This window comes from Thunnus maccoyii, chromosome 4, assembly GCF_910596095.1.
Source record: "Thunnus maccoyii chromosome 4, fThuMac1.1, whole genome shotgun sequence".
Taxonomy (NCBI): Eukaryota; Metazoa; Chordata; class Actinopteri; order Scombriformes; family Scombridae; genus Thunnus; species Thunnus maccoyii.
Window position 1 is genome coordinate 31,954,956 of NC_056536.1, and position 25,669 is coordinate 31,980,624.

The 25,669-nt window shown below is 38.7% G+C and overlaps 2 protein-coding genes across 5 annotated transcripts in view; both read left to right on the plus strand.

Annotated features, from left to right (window-relative positions):
• The window catches only part of fgd1 (FYVE, RhoGEF and PH domain containing 1), a 42,548-nt gene extending 30,792 nt beyond the window's left edge, over window positions 1-11,756 (plus strand). For both annotated transcript variants that reach the window (XM_042409876.1, XM_042409877.1), the window contains exons 9-18: window positions 219-277; window positions 1,476-1,622; window positions 1,713-1,805; window positions 2,931-3,010; window positions 3,114-3,144; window positions 3,623-3,724; window positions 4,463-4,591; window positions 7,616-7,774; window positions 8,091-8,237; window positions 9,166-11,756. In XM_042409876.1, the coding sequence (XP_042265810.1) occupies window positions 219-277; window positions 1,476-1,622; window positions 1,713-1,805; window positions 2,931-3,010; window positions 3,114-3,144; window positions 3,623-3,724; window positions 4,463-4,591; window positions 7,616-7,774; window positions 8,091-8,237; window positions 9,166-9,438 (1,220 nt within the window). In that variant the 3' untranslated portion in view covers window positions 9,439-11,756. The remainder of the gene's footprint in view (window positions 1-218; window positions 278-1,475; window positions 1,623-1,712; window positions 1,806-2,930; window positions 3,011-3,113; window positions 3,145-3,622; window positions 3,725-4,462; window positions 4,592-7,615; window positions 7,775-8,090; window positions 8,238-9,165) is intronic.
• Window positions 11,757-20,626: 8,870 nt separating this feature from the next.
• tfe3a (transcription factor binding to IGHM enhancer 3a) overlaps window positions 20,627-25,669 on the plus strand; it is a 30,651-nt gene continuing 25,608 nt past the window's right edge. The window contains exons 1-3 of one of the 3 annotated variants that reach the window (XM_042409222.1): window positions 20,647-20,706; window positions 20,834-21,035; window positions 25,033-25,131. In XM_042409222.1, the coding sequence (XP_042265156.1) occupies window positions 20,914-21,035; window positions 25,033-25,131 (221 nt within the window). In that variant the 5' untranslated portion in view covers window positions 20,647-20,706; window positions 20,834-20,913. Of the gene's footprint in view, window positions 25,132-25,669 lie in introns of all 3 variants that reach the window. The other 2 variants (XM_042409221.1, XM_042409220.1) reach the window with 2 other exon arrangements.

A 25,669-nucleotide genomic window follows, 5' to 3' on the forward strand; every position in this document is an offset into this window, starting at 1 on the left:
AACTCACTTATTAATTTATGAGATCACAGCAGAAAAAGCAGCAACAAGCTCTTAGTTTCTCTTCTAACTTTCTTCCATTGATGTTGTGGTTAGTTTAGTTTGCGGCTGACTTCACCACCTCCTGCACACACGTAGAGTTCATTTCTGCATAACAACATGCATAACAAAACACTCATGCAGGAAACATGTGTAAGCATCAGCTCTGTCTGTCTCTGCAGAGTCTTTGGAGCTCATCGCCACGGCAGCAGAACACTCCAACGCTGCCATCAGGAAGATGGTAAGAGTTTCACACAGTCAACACCCAGAGCTGTCAGCCATAATCCCCCATGGTCTTCCACAGCATAAACCACATCAAACACAGCACACACACACACACACACACACACACACACACACAGTCAGTCAGTAAATGTGACTCAGACCAGATCAAACGCTGTCAGTTTGTCATTAACCTTGACTTCATCTTTAATTAAAGTGCACTGATTACAGTCATTAAATGTCTGAAGTTGCTTTACATCCACTGTGTGTGTGTGTGTGTGTGTGTGTGTGTGTGTGTGTGTGTGTGTGTGTGTGTGTGTGTGTGTGAGAGAGAGTTTGCGTGTTTCACATCTACTGTGGAAACACTGCCTCAGGTTCATCTCAGCTGTCAGTATCATAAAAATCATCCTCAGGACTGAACAATGAATATAACCGCAGATTATTTTCAGGGATTCTACATTTAGATGATTTTCTTGCTTCATAAATGTGTTTTTCATTCATTCTAATTAATATCTACCATAATCAAACACACTTTTTCCTCCACTCTGTCGGCCCTTCGGAGAGGATATCTTGTATTTTTGGATCAAACCTCCACAGTTCAGTGTCTGGGGAACTGAACCCCAGACCTCTCCTGTGGGATTAGAGGCCCTGGTTTGATCCCAGTAGCCGCATCTGTGGTTCCAGTGAACATGGCTCATCTTGTTTGAATTAAGAAGCCATCGAGGGATCAGCCAACCAGGAAATCTTACTAGTTGGTCAGAGTTAGTTTAACTCCCAGGTGTTTTACCCTCCAGTGTGACAGATCCATGGATGGATGCATTTAATGACTGAAGAAAGTATTAAACTGTCAGTGCAAGTGTCTCACAGTCTTTACAGAGATGATGACGTGAGAAGCAGAAATTTGGCCTCCGGATATGTTTTCAGCTCTGAGTGAGTCTGTTTACCGCTGCTGTCATCTCTAATTAACTCTCACTGATTAAAGGAAAGCTGCTGCTCAAGTGCATCAGTTCACAGCTTTTACTCGCTCAGTAGGTTTTTGGAGATTTAAAGGAATCCTGGGATATTATGACGACGAAGAGTCAGAGACATCATACTGGTGTTGGAAAGAAAAAAACGCAGATTTATGATTTTGAAAATACTAAAAAACATAAATGGAAAGTATTTCCTCCCTGAAACAATAAATGAATTATTCATGACTGTCTGGTTGTTTCCCTCAGGAGCGAATGAGGAAGCTGTTGAAGGTGTACGAGTTGTTGGGAGGAGAAGAAGACATCGTTAACCCGACTAACGAGCTCATTAAAGAAGGACACATCCTCAAACTGTCAAATAAGAACGGGACCACGCAGGACAGATACCTCATCCTGGTACTCCTCTGATTTATTCTGTTCTTTACTGAACCGTATCGTCTTCTACCAGGTTACTGGACTGACGTCTGTCTCTCTGTCTGTCTGCAGTTTAACGACAGGTTGCTGTACTGTGTCCCGAAGTTGCGTCTGATTGGTCAGAAATATGGAGTCCGTGCTCGCATCGACGTGGACGGCATGGAGGTGAGATATTGTGGGTGTATGTGATGTGCTGTGTGTAGCTTTGTATTTTGTATTTTGTATGGTGTGTTTGTTTTTTCTTTTTACTGTTTGTTGTTGTGCTGTTGTTTATTATCGGGGACTACAGATGCAAATTAGCTTCAAGCTAACTCTGGTGCAGTGCATCTTTAATGTTTCAAACAGCACACTGTCCCATTCGATAAATAAATAAATCAAATCATCAAGCTTTTCTCAACACGGGTGATTACACTTCAACATCTGTCCACCTGTGTGGGTTACAGGTATTTAAACTGGAAGTCCGATCAAATCTGAATATATAATGAGCCCAAAGTCCACAGTGGCAGCGCTGAGCTACGTTAAACTGTCCAAACTGAAGCCTTCGCATCAACTTTTAAATGCATTTTTGCACTAAAGTTGGATTTTGGCCTCCATGACCTACATTGAAAGCACATTTGAAGGATCTTTTAATATCTAGTATGAACAGGAGGAATGATTACAGCGAAGAAGATACGCTTGAAAAATTGTGAACCTGCCCTTTAAAGACATAAAAATACACTGCTTTGAATGATATTTATATCTACCATGTTTTCCTACAAAAAAGGTTCAGTTACCTTAGTAAAATATAAACAAAAAAACATCATCATCTTCTCCTTCGTGTAAACATCCAGAATCTCTGAATATGTAAATATTGTTGATTTCAAACACAAGATGTCTCCTACTTCACTGTAAAGTCTCAGTGTTTGTGCTGTTTGGAGGCTTCAAGTTTCTACATCACACTTGTGTAAGTTGCATACTCGACCATGATTGGCTCCAGACCTGTTGTGATGTCATAAATCCTGCAGATGCGTCCGGAGATTTAGCTCAGAGAAACTTTCCCCCTTTCAAACTCTGCACAAAGAAGAGAAGAACATCACAACGTCAGGAAGAACATCAACAAACACTGGTTTTATACTGGAAGGACTTTAACTTCACCTTCAGACAAACTAACAGCAACAAACAGAGCAAAGTTATTCTGTCTGTCTCGGTCTCACCTGGCTCTCACATCTCTGAACATGTCGGAGAGATTTTTACAGTAGACATTATTTTGATTAATAATTAGGGAATTTCTCTGTTCTACTTGTTCACCAGCTGAAGGAGACCAGCAGTGTTGCAGTGCCTCGGACGTTCCTGGTGTCGGGAAAACAGCGATCCCTGGAGCTGCAGGCCAGGTACACAAACATAGAGACAAACACAGAGACAAGCAGAGACACTCAGAGACAATTAGACATGTTGTCTTTTGACTGATTGTTTGGTTTGATTGTGTCTCTGTAGGACAGAGGAGGAGAAGAAAGACTGGATCCAGGTAAACACACAGCAGAGTCTGTTTCTGCTCATGTCTCCCTGCAGAGACGATCAGATTGTCCTTTTCTTCTTGTGCGTGTTTCCATCCAACCGTTTTTATTCACATTTTCAATGTTCACATTTAAAATACTGAGTGGAGAAGACAAAAACATCATTAAAAAGTCTTTGTTGTTGTGTGATGTGTAAAGGTTGGTATGTGGATAAAAAGCAAATGTAAACAGACTGAGAGAATAAAATGATGACGTACATGTGAATCATGTGACTTAAATGTTTCTGAAGGGCTGAAAACATCAGATCTGTGTGAAATGAATACATGAAACAAACATTAATGATATATTTCCATCACATTTTCCATCGTTTGAGCTTTGACTGCCGCTCTTTTAATGACATCATCTTGTTGTGTCCTCTTCTTCTGCAGTGCTTTAATGACATGGTGTGTGTGTGTGTGTGTGTGTGTGTGTGTGTGTGTGTGTTTTCAGGCCATCCAGGCGACCATCCAGAGACATGAGCAGACAGTGGAGAGCTTCAGACATCTGACCTGTTCGCTCCGAGACGATGAGTCCACACCGCCTCACTCCCCGGTAACACAAATAACTGTTAACAGATCTGTTACAGCGTGTCAGTCTGTCCCAGTGGATGAATGCAGAAATAAACAACTGTATAGAGCTACAACTAATGATCATTTTCATTATTGATTAATCTGTTGATTATTTTTGATTAGTTGTTTGGTCCATAAAATGTTTCCCAAAAGCCCAAGATGACATCAAATGTCTTGTTTACTCCACAATCCAAAGATATTCAATTTACTGTCATAAAGGACTAAAGAAACCAGAAAATATTCACATTTGAGAAACTGGAAACAGAGAATTTGGACATTTATGTTTTTTAAAAATGACCCAAAATGATTAATTGATTATCAAAATAGTTGGCGATTAATTCAGTAGTTGGCAACTAATTGATTAATCAACTAATTGTTGCAGCTCTACAACTGTAGAAAAGCATTGTCTCTACAAAGAGAGATAAAAGTGACATCTGTAAAACTGTTGACAGGTCAAACAGGGTCAATTATAAGTCTCTGTATTATAAATTTTGAAGAAAATAAAGAAAATATTTGGCATCTTACATCGAGGGAGCAAGTTATATTGAAATGACTGAGGCGGCCATATTACTAAACCATATCCAGCTCTGAACTAGTGTATAAGATACCAAACCAAACAAAAATACAGCGCAACCTTCTTCAGGAGGATGACCTGTTCAAACTGAACAGTCATTGTTACACTAATGTTTTTAAAGAGATTTCATATCTCTCTCTCTCTCAGAGCTGTGTGGAGTTGGGGAAACGAGCTCCGACTCCGATCAGAGAGAAGGAAGTCACTCTGTGTATGAAATGTCAGGAGCCGTTCAACTCCATCACCAAGAGGCGACACCACTGTAAAGCCTGTGGACACGTACGTTCATCACAACATTACTACAGACATTTATAACATCTGTAACAACTACAGACATATATAACATCTGTAACAACTACAGACATATATAACATCTGTAACAACTACAGACATTTATAACATCTGTAACAACTACAGACATATATAACATCTGTAATAACTACAGACATTTATAACATCTGTAACAACTACAGACATTCATAACATCTGTAACAACTACAGACATATAAGCCTATAACATCTGTAACAACTACAGACATTTATAACATCTGTAACAACTACAGACATATATAACATCTGTAACAACTACAGACATATAAGCCTATAACATCTGTAACAACTACAGACATATATAACATCTGTAACAACTACAGACGTTTATAACATCTGTAACAACTACAGACAAATATAACATCTGTAACAACTACAGACATATATAACATCTATAACAACTACAGACATATATAACATCTGTAACAACTACAGACATTTATAATATAACAGCTGTAACAACTACAGCCATATAAGCCTATAACATCTGTAACAACTACAGACATATATAAGATCTGTAACAACTACAGACATTTATAACATCTGTAACAACTACAGACATATATAACATCTGCAACAACTACAGACATTTATAACGTCTGTAACAACTACAGACATATATAACATCTGTAACAACTACAGACATATATAACATCTGTAACAACTACAGACATATAAGCCTATAACATCTGTAACAACTACAGACATATATAACATCTGTAACAACTACAGACGTTTATAACATCTGTAACAACTACAGACGTTTATAACATCTGTAACAACTACAGACATATATAACATCTGTAACAACTACAGACATACATAACATCTATAACAACTACAGACATATATAACATCTGTAACAACTACAGACATTTATAATATAACATCTGTAACAACTACAGACATTTATAACATCTGTAACAACTACAGACATTTATAACATCTGTAACAACTACAGACATATATAACATCTGTAACAACTACAGACATATGTAACATCTAACAACTACAGACATATAAGCCTATAACATCTGTAACAACTACAGACATATATAACATCTGTAACAACTACAGACATTTATAACATCTGTAACAACTACAGACATTTATAACATCTGTAACAACTACAGACATTTATAACATCTGTAACAACTACAGACATATATAACATCTGTAACAACTACAGACATATATAACATCTGTAACAACTACAGACATATAAGCCTATAATATCTGTAACAACTACAGACATTTATAACATCTGTAACAACTACAGACATATATAACATCTGTAACAACTACAGACATTTATAACATCTGTAACAACTACAGACATATATAACATCTGTAACAACTACAGACATATATAACATCTGTAACAACTACAGACATATGTAACATCTGTAACAACTACAGACATATAAGCCTATAACATCTGTAACAACTACAGACATATATAACATCTGTAACAACTACAGACATTTATAACATCTGTAACAACTACAGACATATATAACATCTGTAACAACTACAGACATATATAACATCTGTAACAACTACAGACATATAAGCCTATAATATCTGTAACAACTACAGACATTTATAACATCTGTAACAACTACAGACATATATAACATCTGTAACAACTACAGACATTTATAACATCTGTAACAACTACAGACATATATAACATCTGTAACAACTACAGACATATATAACATCTGTAACAACTACAGACATATGTAACATCTGTAACAACTACAGACATATAAGCCTATAACATCTGTAACAACTACAGACATATATAACATCTGTAACAACTACAGACGTTTATAACATCTGTAACAACTACAGACATATATAACATCTGTAACAACTAAAGACATATATAACATCTGTAACAACTACAGACATTTATAACATCTGTAACAACTACAGACATATATAACATCTGTAACAACTACAGACATATATAACATCTGTAACAACTACAGACATATATAACATCTGTAACAACTACAGACATTTATAATATAACATCTGTAACAACTAAAGACATATATAACATCTGTAACAACTACAGACATATATAACATCTGTAACAACTACAGACATATATAACATCTGTAACAACTACAGACATATGTAACATCTGTAACAACTACAGACATATAAGCCTATAACATCTGTAACAACTACAGACATATATAACATCTGTAACAACTACAGACATTTATAATATAACATCTGTAACAACTAAAGACATATATAACATCTGTAACAACTACAGACATTTATAACATCTGTAACAACTACAGACATATATAACATCTGTAACAACTACAGACATATATAACATCTGTAACAACTACAGACATATATAACAACTACAGACATTTATAACATCTGTAACAACTACAGACATATATAACATCTGTAACAACTACAGACATATGTAACATCTGTAACAACTACAGACATATAAGCCTATAACATCTGTAACAACTACAGACATATATAACATCTGTAACAACTACAGACGTTTATAACATCTGTAACAACTACAGACATATATAACATCTGTAACAACTAAAGACATATATAACATCTGTAACAACTACAGACATTTATAACATCTGTAACAACTACAGACATATATAACATCTGTAACAACTACAGACATATATAACATCTGTAACAACTACAGACATATATAACATCTGTAACAACTACAGACATTTATAATATAACATCTGTAACAACTAAAGACATATATAACATCTGTAACAACTACAGACATTTATAACATCTGTAACAACTACAGACATATATAACATCTGTAACAACTACAGACATATATAACATCTGTAACAACTACAGACATATATAACAACTACAGACATTTATAACATCTGTAACAACTACAGACGTTCTCAGGCTCACCGACCGTCTGTGTGTTTGTGACTCCAGGTGGTTTGTGGGAAATGTTCGGAGTTTCGTGCTCGTCTTTCATACGACAACAACCGAACCAACCGTGTTTGTGTCGACTGCTACGCCACGCTGGTGGGAGTGTTGCCCTCGCCCGCCACGCTGACCAGCAGCAGCCAGAGGAGGCGCTCCATCCTGGAGGTTAGTGTGACATCACAGTGATGTCACCATTTCTCTGCGTCTTGTTTACGGCTGTCTGTGTTTGTCTGCGGTTAAAGGAACCATTCACTCTCATATTCAGATTTGAGTTTTGTTGAGCCAAATGTTCGTTTTACATGAAAAGTTTCACAGCTTTAATCTCTGTAGGTTTTACTTTACATCTACAACAGAGCGATAAATGTTGTATCATATCCTCATATCACCAAAACGTACCATTTTTTCTGATGAACATTTTCTCTCACTCATCTGTCTGGCAGAAAACTGACTCCCTCTCTTTCTCTCTCTCTTGTTGCCATAGAAACAGGCCTCGCTGGCAGCAGAGAACAGTGTGATTTGTAGTTTTCTTCACCACATGGAGAAAGGAGGGGGTCGGGGCTGGCAGAAGGCCTGGTTTGTCATCCCTGAAAACGAGCCGCTGGTGCTCTACATCTACGGAGCTCCACAGGTACGGTAACAGTCAGGAGCCCAAATGAACAGTGAAACATGTTTTTTTTTGCTGTAATCGTTCCTCCTGTTCATACTGACCATTAGAAGATCCCTTCATAATGCAATGGAAGTGATGGAGGACAAAATCCACAGTCCTCCTTCTGTGCAAAAATATATTTAAAAGTTTATCTGAAGCTAATATGAAGCTTCAGCGTCCAAATGAGTCAAATCAAGTCTTTCTCATCTTTCAACGTTACAGTCTTTTTAGTGCCAAAGTCCCTCTTTTTGTTACTATACTTCCACCTGCAGCTCAACAGGGAAACACTGTCCAAGGAAACACAAAGAGGGAATTTGATGCTAAAAAGACTGTAAATGTGTCAGATATCCACTTGATATGACTAACTCAGACTGCTGAAGCTGAATAGAAGCTTCACACAGACTTTTAAATGACTGTGTGGACACACTGTGGATTTTGGCCTCCATTACTTACACTGAGGGCACATTTGAAGGGGATCCTTTGTCTGAAGTGCTGCTAGCGCCCCCTGGAGGCTGCAGCGTTTACTACAGCCACAGTATGAACAAACAACGCTGCAGTTATAGAGAAACTCCTAAAAATAAGTGGTGTGTCAGTCCTAACTTTAGGCCTCCTAAGTTTATTTCACAAAGTATTTTAGTGCTAAAAGCAGTTCCTCAGTCTGAGAGAAGTTAGAGGAAGTCTAAAATGAACCTGAGTCACTGAGACCTGCTGACAAACTGCAGGCAATGAGCCTCCTCGCATCAGGATTTTGGAAAAAATTAAACACTAATGAGCTTTTTGAAGCGTATTATTATGACAGGTGAGTTAATAAGGATCCAATCAGTGTATTAAAATATTAAAACAGAGGTGATGCTTTACACAACTCACTACTGTGACTCTTTGTTACATGGATTTGTTATTTCTCCACCAGGATGTGAAGGCGCAGCGTAGCGTGCCTCTGATTGGCTTCGAGGTCTCTCTCCCTGAATCATGTGACCGCCTGGAGCGACGCCACGCCTTCAAGATCTCCCAGAGTCACCTGACCCTCTACTTCAGCGCAGACGGGGAGGAGCTACAGCGGCGGTGGATAGACGTCCTGTCGAGGGCCGGCCGAGGGGAGGAGCTTCAGATCCACCAACCGATTGCGGAGAGTCTGGAGGAGGAGGGGGAGGAGTTTGCTGCGGCGGAGGAGGAGAACACGTGATTTCATTGGACGTTGAAGGATGGCAATGATGAAGGGGCGGAGTCTTTGAATGATGATGAATCCTGTTGGAAACAAAACCTACAAAACCAGTTGTAGCTGATATTTAACACACACACACACACACACACACACACACAAACACACACACACACACTCTGTGTATTTAAAGTTGCGTGGTCCGTCTGCATGATTCCTCCCCGCTGTCCACACAAGATGGCGTCTCTCTCTCTCTCTCTCTCTCTCGCTCACTCTCGCTCTGATTCACCTGTTAGGTGATGTGGGCGGAGCCTCTGGTTCAATCATCTTCTATAAATGTCTTCGTTGTAAATTCTTCCCAGAACACAAAACCGCAGGATTCTCCTCAGTTTGGTTTGTGGAATGGCTCGAGACACTACATTACCCATGAGCCTCAGCTGCTGCTGCTGCTGCTGCTGCTGCTGCTGATATGAAGAAGAAAACTGACCCCAAAATCCAAAACGTGAATTCAAAATTGTGAATTTCGCAAAAGTTTCTACAAAGATCAGCCCGCCAGCGGCTGCACGGCAACACAGTCTGAAGCTCTCTGGACAACAACGCACATTTAATCAACTCTAATAGTTCCAGTTACGGACTCACTCGTGTCTCTCTTCAGTCCTCTTTACGTTTCTAGAAGACAGGAAGTCGTTTACCGATGTACTCACTTTTTAACAGCGTTGGTTATTGTGAGTTCATCTTGTTTTTAACGTGCGTTACCTGACAGCCTGAAGTGACAGTTTGGAGACACCGAGAAGGTTAAATAACAAAGTGGATTCTCGTTTAGCTCACAGTTTAAACTGTTTGACGTTGTGTCCAGTCGTCTGTTCTCATCTCCAGTAACTCTTCTTCTGATTCTCACAGTCTGACGTAGAATCTGCATCACTGCTCATTTATTGCAGATTATTGACAGTTAAAACCCAGAAACACACTTTTTCACAAAGTCTGATGAAAGAAACCGGATGTTGAATATAACGCAGCTCAGTCACATCCATATTGGACGATTCTGCGCCTCATGATTTACATCCGGTGCAGGAAGTAGTTTGTCTTTTTTGGTAAAGAAGATGAAAGCAAAGGAGTCCAAAAAATAGACAGTGGATACGGGAGGTGTTGACATGTTTGTTGGCGTGTACCTGACTGCACAGTCAAACATTTTAGACCCCAAACATGTTCCAGACAAGTACGCAAACGCACAAGCTTCGAGCTACACAATATCGCTGTCTCCTCCGTGAGCAATCGAAAGGTCACATGACATCCTCTGTGTTTTTAAGCAGTACACAATCCTCCACAGACGCCATGTGTCTTTACTACTGTTGTCATAGAAATGCCTCCTTGAGGACTGAGATCGATCACCAGAGCATAAATGTGTGTTCAGACAGAAAGCAAATTTTTGCCTCCCGACATTCTTGCGAATTTGTCAGTTTGTGTTTATTCGCCCCAAACAGCCAAAACAGCGACTGTACAGTCAGTGTTTCCATGTTTGAGCTGTAACTCCAGTTCTTTTCCCATCCTCTCTAAACGTTTATGAAGCAGATCCATGAGGCTGCGAGCGAGGCGGGAATTATTTGCTCAAGTTGAAACATGTTCAACTCACGCAGACACGTCTTCTCACCCCGGCGAATTCACATCAACTTGCGCCTTTTCATTGATCGCTCTACTTCTACAAGTCTCTTCTCGTTCTGTCTGAACACACTGAAACACGTTGAGTTCTTTCACTGGGGTCACATGTTTGCGTACTTGCGTGTAGCATGTTCAGGGCCTTACTGTGCACACAGACCGTCTGTGTGGAAACTTGCAGACTTGAGCATAATAATAATAATAATAATAATAATAATAATAATACATTTACATCACACAGACCCTTGTAGTGATGTGGATGTGGAAAGTGTAACATTGGCTGTAAGGTGTGGAGATCCTGCTGGTGGACGAATGCAGTTAACGTGACCAATCTCATCCTAACTGTGGTCATCATAACAGATTTAGTAAAAAAAGGGAGAATTTTAAAATTTCAGGGTAATCCAAGTTTTTACAGAATCGTCCAACATGGATTTCCTCGCCTGGTTGATGGGTTGATAATAATGTGGACTCTGGTTGGGGTTTTGTGTTCTTCTGTCCTCCATAACAAACAACATCCAACCATCTCAGTGTCAGCCACACTCGGATGGATTAACAAGCACATGAACATGTCGCAGACGGCAGCTGAGGAGTCGACCTACAACCTGACGCGATCGTAGCTGCTGCTGCTGCTGTCGCCCGATTCAAGAAGAGATTAAAGACGAGATTCTTTCCCTTTTTTTTTTTTTTTTTTTTTTGTTTTTTTTTTAAAAGTTTTGTGATGCTGGTTTCCTGAACTGAAACAGCAGGAAGTCAATATAATCTGTCAGACTTGACGGTTGAAACTGTGAGATTTGTAAAACATGTAAAAAAGAAAAAGATTGATCTGTCCTCTTCAAATGCACTTCAAAGACATTTTATTTTTAATCCCAAATTTTCACCAGAAGAAGAAAAAAAAAAAAAAAATCACCAATGTTTTTCTTTTCCTTCCTGTTATCTCTTAAATCTTCCCCTCTGACCTCCAGTGAGCTCACAGCTGCTGTCTGACCTCCAAATCAGCCAATCAAATCACACGTCTGGAGGTAAAACTACATTCCCCAGCAGCCTTTGCTCTGAGGTGCTAAACCTGAAGCCTCTCCGCCCCCTGCTGGTGGAGCGGGGAACTGCAGCCTTTCATAAGCATTGAGGCCGTTCATTACCGTCCTTTTTTTAAAATCACATCTGTTTTCACTATAAATTAATCTGTCCACATCGTTTTGTGTCTGAAATGTCAAAGAGACACATTGAATTGAATGTTTCTTCAGTTTGACGACACAAATGGATTCAATTATTATTTGAAGATAAGAAGCAGAGAGAAGCTGGAAGATCATTAATGGAAACATTTTTCATTTTGACTCATTTAATAACTTTTTTTTTTATTGACTTTCTTGTCATTTGTATTCAATAAGTCCAATTTTTTCCCCTTTAAATGTCAAAATAATCTTGACCATCTCATAATTTTGAGTATCTCAAAAACCTCTTAAAATGTGTAAAACCTTTTTGGCTTAATATATCGACATCTGGTCTCATTTTAAGCAAAATTTTGAAAACTGTAAACCTCTATTGACTTAAAAAGTCCAAAGTTTGATTTACCATGACTATTTTTAGGTGGGTAATTCGTCACTTTTTTAGTCATTGTATGGCAGTAATGGGCTTCCATATTAGCTGATTAATTTACAAAAACTGTGATTATTGATCAATCACTGAAGTCATTTAAGTAAAAAAATTCCATAAAACTTTCTGCTTCCATCTTCTCAAATGTTTAGATTTGCTGGTTTTCTAGCTTCTATGAGAGTAAATTGAATATTTAATTTACTGTGAAACCAAATAATTTAGTAGTTCATTGAGAAAATAACTTACAGATTAATTGATACTGAAAATAATCGTTAGTTGCAGCTCTAATCACCTGTGAGATGATGGGCGGGTTGAGTTTTTTTGGATGTAAAAAGTTTATCTGCAAGTTTTTTAAAGAGGGAGACATGAAGAGTCTCTGAGAGGAAGCAGAGACCAGACTGGACTCTGAACCGTCACACTGAACGCTGAACCTCTTGGGGTCGGGTGGACTCGGGTGATGTGTCTTTCCTGGATGTTGGAAGTGATTCCAGTGATTAGACGGAGCCGATCTGATCTGAATCCAAAAGAAAAAAACTGAAGACTTTAGTTGTTTTTATCATCCTCACTTGCAGTGGTGCAGTATTTCTCTCTCTCTGTCTCTCTATAAACACCTTTTGGACAAAGTGTTTTGATAGTGAAAAAAAGCAAATATTATTAATATTATTATTGTTATTCTGATGATTCTATCTGATATGATGAACTGAAAAGACAGACTAATTGTTGGATATTTCTGTGTTTATGAATCTGGGTTGTGTTTGTGGTTTGCTTGATGCAAGTTGATGCAAGAAGAAAATACAGAGTAAAGTTTTGTAAATATAATTTATTCTCCTGTGACCCCCTGCGGTCATGTGACTATGTAAAGGTTAAAGGTTTACGCTCGCTGTTCCTCCACACTCTGCAGACCTCCAAACAGCCGGAGCAAACACATTCACAGTTTAACAGCTACTGTCAGGGGGGTTAAAGGAACAATCTTACATTTCTGACACATCTGTCTTCTCCAGAGTCACACATTTCAGATAACGTCAGTTTTATCTCTGTGAGTCCAGAACAGGACAGTTTAGCCTAGCTTAGCACAAAGATTAAAGGACAGTTAAAGGCCACAACACAAGCCAACACTTAGTGAGCAACCGTTTAATGTAGCTTGAACTAGCTAGCTAGCTGCCTACTCTGATGCAGTTTGTACACTAAACTAACAATTTACATTTTTGGTTAGCTTATTAGTGGTAACTGTAGGCCAGCTTTGTTTCAATGCAATACTGTGTGAACTAACAGCTTGATAAGTTCTTCTAATAGTAAGCTAGCAAAGTCTTTTCCCTGTTTGCTGGAGCTGGGCTAACATTTCCCCTCGCTTCTAGTCTGTGTGCTAGTCTGTGTGTTAAGCTAGGCTAGCAGTTTTCCCCCTGCTTCTAGTCTGTTTGCTAAGCTAGGCTAGCAGTTTGCCTCCGCTTCTAGTCTTTGTGCTAAGCTAGGCTAATAGTTTCCCTCTGCTTCTAGTCTGTTTGCTAAGCTAGGCTAGCAGTCTGCCTCTGCTTCTAGTCTTTGTGCTAAGCTAGGCTAGCAGTTTCACCCTGCTTCTACTCTGTGTGCTAAGCTAGGCTAGCAGTTTCGCCCTGCTTTCAGTCTTTGTGCTAAGCTAGGCTAACAGTTTCCCCCTGCTTTCAGTCTTTCTGCTTAAGCTAGGCTAAACACGTCCTGGACACAATCAACCAGAAAATGTTTTGAAAACTGGATTTCTCAAAAACGTTGAAGTATTTCTTTAACTTGTACCTCAGCTGCCTCACTGACTGCTGCAGTCTGTGCATGGCTCTGGTTTTCACAGTGTGTTTTTAGCATTTAAAGCAGACTCCGGTGGTGTGTTGCTCCTCTCTTCCCTCAGTGGGAATGGAAGGAAATGGCCAGTAACTCAGCCTTACAGTTCCATCATCATCAGTTGTTTTGATGTGGTGAAAAATGTTTTCTGCTTTCAACCTGAGTGATGTGTTGGGAATTTTTTTTCTCTTATTTTGCTTCTTTTGCTTCTTTTGTATGAATTTTATTTTTCTTTCTGTTGCCAGAAGCTTCTATAGAGACCGGTACCGAGCAGCTCTGACCGGTGTGTGTATGATACAGGTGAACTGTGGTGTGTCGTATCAGTCCAGTGTGCACTTTCTCTTCATGTGCCAAAGCACGTATTGGAAACTCAGTATTCAGTATTCAGAGCTAGTGAAGTTGTTGGCTAATATATCAGATCTGCATTATGTATTTAAGTATTTCTTGTTACTTTGGTATTGATACCACATGTCAGTTCATGTAGTGTGTTACAGTTTGAGCCGGTTATAACTAGAGGTGATCATAGTTTACCTAAATTGAACACAGCCATCATTAATATTATTATTTCCATCATCGTTTTTTTCCTGCTTTGACAAGTTAAAATGTGTCTGTGACAGAAATGAAACGAAAGATTTCTTTCTGAACTTTTGCTGCAAGCTCAGACCTATCATTTTTTCCCCCCAAAATTTTAATCTACTCTACGATCACACTCATTTATTTATTTATGTGGATCCCTGTCATCCACTACCGAGGTACTACTCTTCCTGGGGTCCACAAAAGTAAACATTACATCATCATGCAAAACAATAGTGTGATTAAATCCACGGCAAAAGGGAACAAATAAAACAATTAATCAGCAACAAAAAAACTACTAATAATGACACTTTATCTAAATCTATTTGAGCTCAGAAATGGTAGTTGTACCACCAAAAACAACATATACAGTGACTTAGAATAAAAGGACAAGGAAATTCCTCCTTAATGATCAAATACTCACATTCTGTAGCAAAACATGATCTAATTCATTTTCCTAATAAAATTTAAAAGTGTGTCATGTAAAAATTCCCAAAATTATGTTTAGATCTGATTTTTTTTCACTAAGACATATTTATGGTCATGTAGCTGTTTTTATTACTGTGGAACTGAACACACACATCTGTGGTTATAAGCAGTCGTGTCCTGATGGCAGCAGCTACAGCAGGTCAGAGCCGACTGTCACCGTCTTCTGTCCTGGTTTCATGTTTTTGCCTTATACACACACACACACACACACACACACACACACACACACACACACACACACACACTTTCTGAATTTTTATTGAACTTCTGCTTGTGCCAAATCAGACGCCTCGATCGCTCTCAGTGTTCAAACTGTTCAGTCTGTGGTTTTGTATTTATTTGTAATTTTTAATGCAAAGTGTTATTGGTTTTGTGGTTTTTTTTTATGTTTTTTTTTTTTTTTTTTACTTCCTCCCGGCCTGCTCTGTACCTGGTGTGAGCGTGTTTCCTGTTTACGGTGGTTTTCCAGGAGAGTTTTGTGTGTTTCTGCCGTCACACTGTTAAACATGATGAGTCTGCCGTCATCTTTACCTCCACTTTGTCTCTGATTTCTTCTTCTCCTCGGACGGTCACAGTGTTATAGACTGTTAATGGCTGCTGTTACCATGGAGACCATCAAGATTTCGGTTTATATTCGAGGCTGAAACGTGCATGACAACAAATCAAACAATATTAATAAATGCAGTTAGCGGCAGTATTTTATTCTATATTTCTAATCAGAGGGGAATGATGTCATTTAGTTAAATGACATCATATTTGTGACCTGAGCTCTTATCTTCTCACTCGTTGCCATAGCAACTGTTGGCTTTGTTCTTGAGCCTACAGTGTTACTATGGTAACCGCTGTTCCAGAGCTGTTGACATGGTAACAACCAAGGCCCAGATCCACTGTGGGGGCTAGGCTGCTGTTACCATAGTAACCACTGGACTCAAGTTACCATGACAATGACATCACTTCTCTCTCTCTCTCTCTCTCTCTCTCTCCGGGTGTAGCAGCAGCATGGTCGTGTTTTCTTCTTCTTCCCCTGTTGTAGTTCTGGTACCTTGTTATTATTGATTATTGAGTATTGATTGCAGGTTCTTGGTTAGTGGCCGGCCACTGCCTTCCATCCTGTTGATGTGTTTCCCATCATGCCCTTCTGTAAGAAAATAAAATGAGAAATGTTTATGAGGTTATAAATGAAATAAAAACATAACAACTGACCTGATGACTACTGTCACTGCTACTTTATTCAGAAAAGTATTATTGTAATATTTTATAACAACCAGTAACTCCAGCAAGAGATGTGATATATTTTTATAAGTATTAATGGTTTTTACAGATTTTTTATTTAGGGAGAGTGAGATTGTTGCAATATCTGTCTTATAATTTCCTTAAAAACAAGAGAAAGTATTCGTTTTTTAATTTGGAAATTTAGCCTTGTGAATGTGAAATTTTTCCATAAGAATTGGTATTTTATAAGGAAAAAACTTTACAGTCATATAGAATATACATAAAAGTTTGGACAAACTAAACTTTTGACTGGTACTGTTACATACTGTGGAGACTAAATACAGTCGTGAAAAAGAAAGGACACCCAATGAAAACTTTTTCAACTTATTTCAACACATCGACATTTGATCTTCAACAAAATGTTTTGTAAAATGTAATTGATATAAATGCAATATTCTTGTGAGGAAAACGTTAGGACGCCCTCACATTTATTACTACTTTAAATGGCTAAAATTAGAATCAAATGCACCACATGAGGTGCAAATGATTAGAACATCATTAACAGGATTGTGTTGTGATTGACATTTAGTTTGGTTTGCTCTTGACTGTTGAAGTCAACGGTATCACCATGGCGAGATCAAAAGAGCTCTCTGAGGCCTCCAGAAAGAAGGTTGTAGATGTGTATAAGCCTGGGAAGGGATTTAAAAAAGATCTCCAACAAATTAGAAATCAGCCGTTCAACTGTCCGGAAAATAATTTACAAGTAGAGAACATTTAAAACAACTGCCAACATGTCCAGGTGAGGCTGTTCAAGCAAATTCAGCCCAAGAGCAGACCGCAAGATGCTCCAAGTTTCCAACAATCCTAAAACGTCATCATGAGACCTACAGGAAGCTCTTGCTACAGTTGATGTTAAAGTACATGCGTCTACCATCAGGAAGAGACTAAACAAGTTTGATTTTCATGGGAGGTGAAAGGAGGAAACATCAGGGCAGGACTAAAGTTTGCCTGAGACAAAGACCAGGACTTCTGGAACAATGTGCTTTGGACAGATGAATCCAAAGTTGATTTATTAGGTCTCATTAACAGTAGACATGTTTGAAACATGGGGGTGGAAACGTCCTGGTTTGGGCTGCTCACCGTAATAGAATCCACTGTGAATTCTTTATTGTATCAGAGGAGGAAAATGTGAGACCATCAGTCTTAAAGTTGAAGTGGAAGCTGAAGCAGATGTGGACCGTGCAACATGACAATGACCTGAAATATTCCAGTAAATCCACCAGTAAACTGGAGAGTTCTCGAATGGCCGAGACAAAGCCTGGATCTTAATCCTACTGAGATGCTTTGGAGTGATTAGAAACAGGCAAGAAACCCCTCGAACATCACACAGCTGAAAGGATTCTGCGTGGAGGAGTCGGGGAAAAACTTTCTCCCAGTCGATGTCAGACTGGGAGACACTTATAGAAAACGTCTAACTGAGGTTATTTCAGCCAAAGGGGGCAAAACCAGGCATTAGGCCATAGAGGGTCCTAACTTTTTCCTTAGTAGGAATTGGCATCTTTGTTCATTTTTTGTTAAATAAATGATAAAAAAAAGTTAATTTTTCATTGTTTTTGAATCAATTACATCACATTTATCTATAGATATTGTTTGAAAGAAGATCAAATATTGATATTTCCATATTTCTTAAAAAAGAACAAAATATTTTTATGGGGTTTCCTATTTTTATTTCACATGACTGTATACTATCTTTGAAGGGAACATTTTAAAAATAACTATACATAATAAAGTTTAATTTAACATGTTGAAACATACAACAATATTCCCTTTAACCTCTCACCAGCTGTATTTACCAATCAGAAGACATTTTGACCAAAGTTTATATAGATCCTCCTCATTGAGGCTACTCAAGGTCCACTTACTTATTTTTGTGAACCGAGTGGAGATTCAAGAATAAAAATTTAAGCCAGCATGGATGAGGAATGTTTTAAGTGCTCAGAAAACAAACAAACAAACAAACAAAAAACATTGACAGCAAAGTTATAGATAGTTATAGATACTATACAGTAATACCTATATTGATACATTACACACTACATGTATTTATCATTCTTTAAAAACCTATTTTGAAATGTTATCCTTTATTCTTCTGCTTCCAATTATGTTTATTCTTATTATTGATTGTACACAATAATCTTTTAGTGCATTTCACTGCACATAATGATTCAACATGTGAATAAAACCTTTGAATCTGTCAGTCAATAACAAATACTGTGTATCAACTCATATAGTAGTTTATTATATTATAACCAGTATAGTACCAGATAATATTATCTCTAATTATCAAGTAAAAAATAACATTAAAATGACTTATACTGCTGTACTTTTTTATAGTATTTTTGTAAAATTAATTGTAATATTTGTTATGATTTTTATTTTATTTTTAGATTATCATTATTGTTCTTATTCATTTTTTATTTATTTGGTTATTATTATTGTTTTATAGTAGTTGTGACGTCACCGGGTGCTGATGAAATGCTCTGTAATTAAAAACTTTCCCTCAAGACTCCGAACAGCTCCGCCCCGCCTCCTCGCCTCTCTCCGGCCCGCTGATTGGTCAGCTCTCCCGTCAGTCTGAGCTCGGCCGATCACTCGTGCAATCCTGACGTCACCCTGGATTTCCCCGCCACACTTTCACTTCCCGTAAGAGCGGTGAAAACAAACAGGACTGAACCTGTGCACGAGCCGAGAGCGGCGGCAGCTCATTGGCTGTTGGAGAGCAGAGCAGCAGCTGATTGGTTCGCTGGAGATCAGTCCAGGTCTGTAAGACCCGCCTCCTCTGTGATGACTCACACATAGAAATAAAACAGGTAGAAAAGACACTGGTCCAAGTTATTATTCAAAATATCATTTTAATAAAATAAGAATGATAAATGTAGGGTAAATAAAATGTAATTTAATTTTTGCACTTAACACTCCAATATATTTTGATATGAAGCCAGAACATTATATCTGCAGTACTCAGGACCCTGTTGGTGCCCGGGGGCATTCAATTGTGCTTACAACAACAATAACAACAACAAGAAATTGCTTTATCAAAAACGACTTTTATATAATTATATTCACACTAAAATAAAGTGCATCAATAGTTTTCTTAGTGGGGCTGCATGATAATAGCAAAAATGATCAATTATCCTACATTATTTAGATTATTTAGACCCCCAATTGGGTCTCTTAAGGTCTGACACTTGGTGGTTGTCAGACCTAAATATTGAAAGATATAGTTTAGAAAATAAAATAAAATGTTAAAAAAAAACAATTAAAAAATTAAAATAATAATTAAATAATCAAATAATAATTAATAATTAAAAAAAAAAGCTAACCACTACTATATACATACTAAACTCTCCCTTTGTTGCTAAATTACATAAACTCCCAGAATAAACAAGAGGATGATCTCGATTGTTTACAACAAACACAGCTGCAAACAAACACAGCTGACATTTAAGCCTAAAACTGTCAATTTGAGGACACTTTTGTCCGAGTTGTTTAAATGATATCTGATTGACTGGGTGGATATTTGGCTCATACATAACAGCGTTTAGGTAGTTGGCTGTGAGTTCTATATATGATATAGTATTATATAGATAGTATTGAGTTCATTGTTTGAGTTATGAAGAAGGGGTCGGATCATATAAGTGTATAATTCTTCCTACCCCCTTTTCAGACATGTAATATTTTATTTATGTTGTTTATGAGAATTGTTACTCTTGTTTTGTTTTGTGTTTTTACAAATTCTGTTTTTGTTACATAAACAGAAGTTGTGTGTTAGATCTGATCTGTGTGTTGTATTTCTGTGCTCACAGCTGCAGACCCCCACCGCCCCCCTCTAGACTGTCTCTCTCTGTCTGTCTGTGGTTCAGTCTTCAGGCTGCCCAGGTGGACGTGAACCTGACTCCTTCTTCTGTGAGGCTTTGTCTACCTGCTGAGCTCCTGGTTTATTCCACAGGGATTAAAAACTCTTTGTGTGTGTGTGTTTGTGTATGTGAAGCATGTTGTTGTGATTTAACATCTGAGACTTTGATCCCCCAAGTGGCTGCTGGGAAGTAAAAGCGCACCTCTGTGCCGCTCGGGTCTCGGGTTCGTTAAATCGTCTGTTGTTCCGGTGGAGAAATGTCAACTGTCAGCTCGGACCAGTTAAAGACCGGAGACCAGGACCAGCTGGAGGCCGGGATCCTGCAGCCGCAGACCGTGTTTGTCATCCTGGACTCGGCTGAAACGCTCAATCTGGTCCGGTGAGTGCGGAAGTTGTGAGAGTTTCCGTTATCTCTGCTGGTTTGAAGAACATCACGCCAAACTCCCTGCAGAAATCTGTATTTTTTAACAGCCGCTGTGCTCCGCGGTACAAAGATTATATATTATATTTATCACAACATGTCTGAAGACTTGTGTTGAATCTGTAGTTTATTCTGGTAAAATCGGCTTATAAATGACACAGCAAACGTGTTGTTTAACTAATGTGTTAATTAACAATCACTACGGCTGCAGTAAAAATGAATACAAAGCGAATCACGTAATAAAACTAATCTTTTTATTTGAATAAGTTTTGATATATGCCTTTAGTCAATGCCGAATTAAATTGTACTTACTAAGTATTCAGGAAAATGTCAAGTTTCGTCCTGTAAGATGGCAAAAATAGCGGATAAGCAAGTTAAATAAATAGCAGAATCCTCGAATAGAGTTTGGCGTAATGGGCGTAATTATGATAAACCTGCTAATAGAGCTATCATAACTGTTAATGTTATTGTTGTTGTTGTTAATGATAATGATGAAGTAAGTAGTAGTTCTACTGAACTGAATAAAGTGATAACCTGCGGTGGGCGTGTCAGTTATCCATGTTAGAAATATTTTATCTGAATGAGATCTCGTTGTTTTCATTGGAGCAGATAAGAAACATATCCGTTCATTTTTCATTAACACGAATTGGGCTTCGTGTAAAAGATTAATGCCGAATGAAAGTGTAGAAGATAAAGTTTCAGAAACACAGTTTAAGTCTTGTTTTGCACGTTATATAAATTGACTGAGAGGCAAGTTAACTTTAAACTGTTTAAGTTATGAATGGAGTTTGGTGGAAAGTGATCTCAGCTGCCTCGGTGGCGACAAAGAAGCAAGTTAAAATGTGTGAGGTTGTAATGTTAAAGTGCTGAGTATGATGATGATGATGATGGTAGTGATGAAGGTCACATGTTTGTTAACCTGTGTGATGGTTGAGACTTGTTTCAGGCAGGTTGTTGTTGTTACTGTCTGACCTTTGACCCCTGATCCTCTTTACTTTTCTGCTGTAATGAGTCATCCAAGATTAACACACACACAAACACAAACACACACAAACACACACACACACACACACACACACAGCAGCTGGTCCTCTTCATGTATTTTCCCAGGGGAATCACAGAGACAGACAGGCAGAGCGATAGGTCCCGTCTAGTCTTCGCCGCTCCCCCCTTGGTCACACCACCACACCCTGCTCACAAACACACACACACACACACACACACACACACACACACACACACACACACCACAAACAAAAATATGTGGGCGGTGAGACAGCAAAGGGAAAGTAAAAACACGGAGGAGGAGGAGGAGACGTGTCTATTTGTGTTTAACAAACAGTTTAACTAAAGAAGAGGTAAGATGAAGAGGATGGTAGACTGATGAAGGTGGTTAAGTGAAGACGTGAAGGTGAAGTGATGAGGATGATGAAGATCAGTGTCTCAGTTCTGGTTGTTTCTGCTGCGTTTGAATTCTTTGTTCAAACTGTTTCCAGATGCTCTTTAACCAAAAACACGACCTGCTTTCTTTTTAACGTCATTTTTTACAGCGTGGACCGTTCAGAAACCACTACACCTCCTCACACCTCCTTATTTTAGATTTTCTGGTTGTAGCTCAACTTTCAGGTTGTAAAACTACAATTTGGGAATATTTACGACTTAATTTACAATGTGATATATGTTGATTAAAATAAATCTAATCTCAGAGTACAAAATCTGAACAAACCGGCCTCCAAAGTCCTCAGAGAGATTCTGATTTGATTCATTTGGGAGTTAAAAAGTTTATCTTCTGTTAGAACCGTTAAACAAACTATTAACCAGTTTCCTCCAGTATTTAGATGTTCTGCTTGGATCTGTTAAAGCTTCTCAGCAGGAGACGAGACGACAAACGTCACTAAAAAATTAATTTTTAAAGGAAAAAGTCCAAGTGTGCTCACATGCAAGTTACTGTTGTTAACAGGTTAAAATGTCTCAAAGTGTTTAATGTTTGCTTGTGAGTGTCTGACGGGTGAAAATCCCTGAAATCGGTTGAACTGTAAACATTAAAAGCGGCTGAACTTGGAGTATGAAAACAGTTGAAGTGTCGGTTCACATGTAGGTGCTGAAAGTGTCTGAAGTGTAAACACTGTAAGTAGTTGAAATGAATTGGTATGAAAGTAGCCGAACACTTCATGTGCAGGTTGACGTCTACTAGACTCAATTAAATATGAGCTGTGATTAAAGTAGCTGAAATGTTATCACTGAAAGCAGTTGAAGTGTCGGGTGATAAGTCAGTTTTCCAAATATCAGTTGATGAGTCATCACTGTAAGTACTTACTACTTACTTTAATCCTCTTTGTCCCTGTTGGTAAATAAGGCTTCGGTGATCTGCCTCCATCTAGACCGGCCTAGTGCTGCACGCTGCGCCACGTTAGCTCCACCTCCTTTAACTCAGCTGTCACAGTTGTTTTGGGTCGACCTTGCTTCCTTTTCCCTGATGGAGTCCATGTTAGTGCGACTTTAGGGATTCGATCCTGGGCCGTTCTGAAGACGGTGTTTGATCTCCAGCATCACATGTTGCTCTTTGTCGTCTCGTATATCTGTTCATTTGAGATCTTCTCAGGTCAGAAGATGCTGTAGGCAGTAGAAATTAATTGTTGAAGTGTCGGTTTTGTCTGATACACCTGGCGTTACACCTGGATCTGTTCCTGGAAAAGGGGAAAACACACATGAACACAGGTGTGAATGCACTCAGAATCTGATCAGATCAGCCAGATCACACCTGGACGTGGTCAGTCTCAGTTGTGATCAGATTTCAGCTGGTGTAAATGTAATCCATACAGCTTAAAAAAAAATTAGCCCAGTAAGTTGAAAGGTCACCTAGCTCCGCCTCTTCCTGCCAGCTAAAGCAAGCAAGTAGCAGCAGCAGCAGCAGCAGCTAGAAGTCGTCCCTCACGAAAAATGATGAAGAAATTAAATTAAAGTTCAGGGCAGCAGGTTCATCGACCTGAGACGCCGGCACTGCGTTGATAATTTGCACATTGAGAATCTGAATGCAAAGATACAGGCTGCTCCCTATGTAATAGACACTTAACAGTTTTCTGAATAGTGAGCAGTAAATCAAGATTTCAGACACTCACTAATCATCATTTTGCATCATCACCATCACCATCGTTCCGTTTTTGAGGGCACTATATAGCGGATATATATACACACTCAGCATTTGGACACTTAAATAATACTGCGTAGAGTAAATGTAGCACATTATATAGTAAATAGGGAGTGATGTCAAACAAAGCCCCAAGGATCCGATACTATTATCCATATAATGTATCACATGATACCAGGTGTAAATGGGCTCCACATGTAAGTGTATGAGGTGAAAGTAGTCGAAGTGTTAGTTAAAAACCTGTAATTTCCCCGTTGCCCCTGAATACTGCAGTGTTGTTTGAAAGGTGCTGAGTCAGTGTGAGTCAGATAAGTTCAGTCATCAGAGATTTAATGAAACAAACAGAAAGTGAAAACTCAGCAGGTCTGAATAATGTTCACACACCGAGTCCAGACCAGACCAGCAGGTGCACAAAGGGTTAAACTCTGCTGACTTTAGTCTTACTGAGACTTCTTACAGTGGAGGAAGAGGAGGAGGAGGTGTGTCTGTAGCTCCATGTGGACTGTGTTATAAATGGAAGTGACTCAGCAGAAAAACACACACACATACACACACACACTTCCTGTAGATGTGTGTGTGTGTGTTGTTCCTTCACATTCTTCTTCTCTTTCTCTTTCTGGTTTCTCTTGTGAAGTCCGTCCTTCAGCAGCAGGAATGTGTTTTTCTGTCTGTGGGGTTTTTCCGTTTCTCTTCCACACAGTCAGCGTTTGATCGCAGCAGCTTCTGGTGGATGTTTAGAGGAAATGCTGCTGCGGCTGAGGAGGCTTCTGATTGGTTCGTTCTGTTCTGTTCTGTTCTGTCTGTCAGGGTGGAGTCTGGCATCGTTGCTGACATCGAGGTTGATGGTTTGCTGCCGTCAGACTGTGATACTTTCTACCAGATCAAGAGTCAGCCAATCAGCTTCAGGTAACACATGCCCCCCCCCCTCGCCCCCGACCTCTGACCTCTGACATGCCAGACTGTCACTTCTCAAGAAATCAAGTTAAAACAAACAAACATCTCACTGACAAAAACAGCTGACTTCACATCTGTTGTCATGGCAACGTCCCTATAAGGCAGCTAACAGCATCGCATTTATCTAAAGCTGCTGTCAGAAGTGCTGCTCTTTAACTAGAGCTGCAACTAACGATTAGTTTCATTATCAATTAACCTGTCGATTCATTACTCGATTAATCGATCAGTTGTTTGGGCCATAAAATGTCAGAAAATGGTGAAAAATGTCGATCACTGTTCCCCAAAAGCCCAAGACGACGTCCTTAAATGTTTTGTTTTGTCCACAACACAAAGATATTCAGTTTTCTGTCATAGAGACTAAAGAAACCAGAAAATATTCACATTTAAGAAGCTGGAATCAGAGAATTTTGACATTTATTCTTCTTAAAAGAGGACTCAAAAAGATTGATTGATTATGAAAATAGTTGGCGATTAATTTAATGGTTGGTGA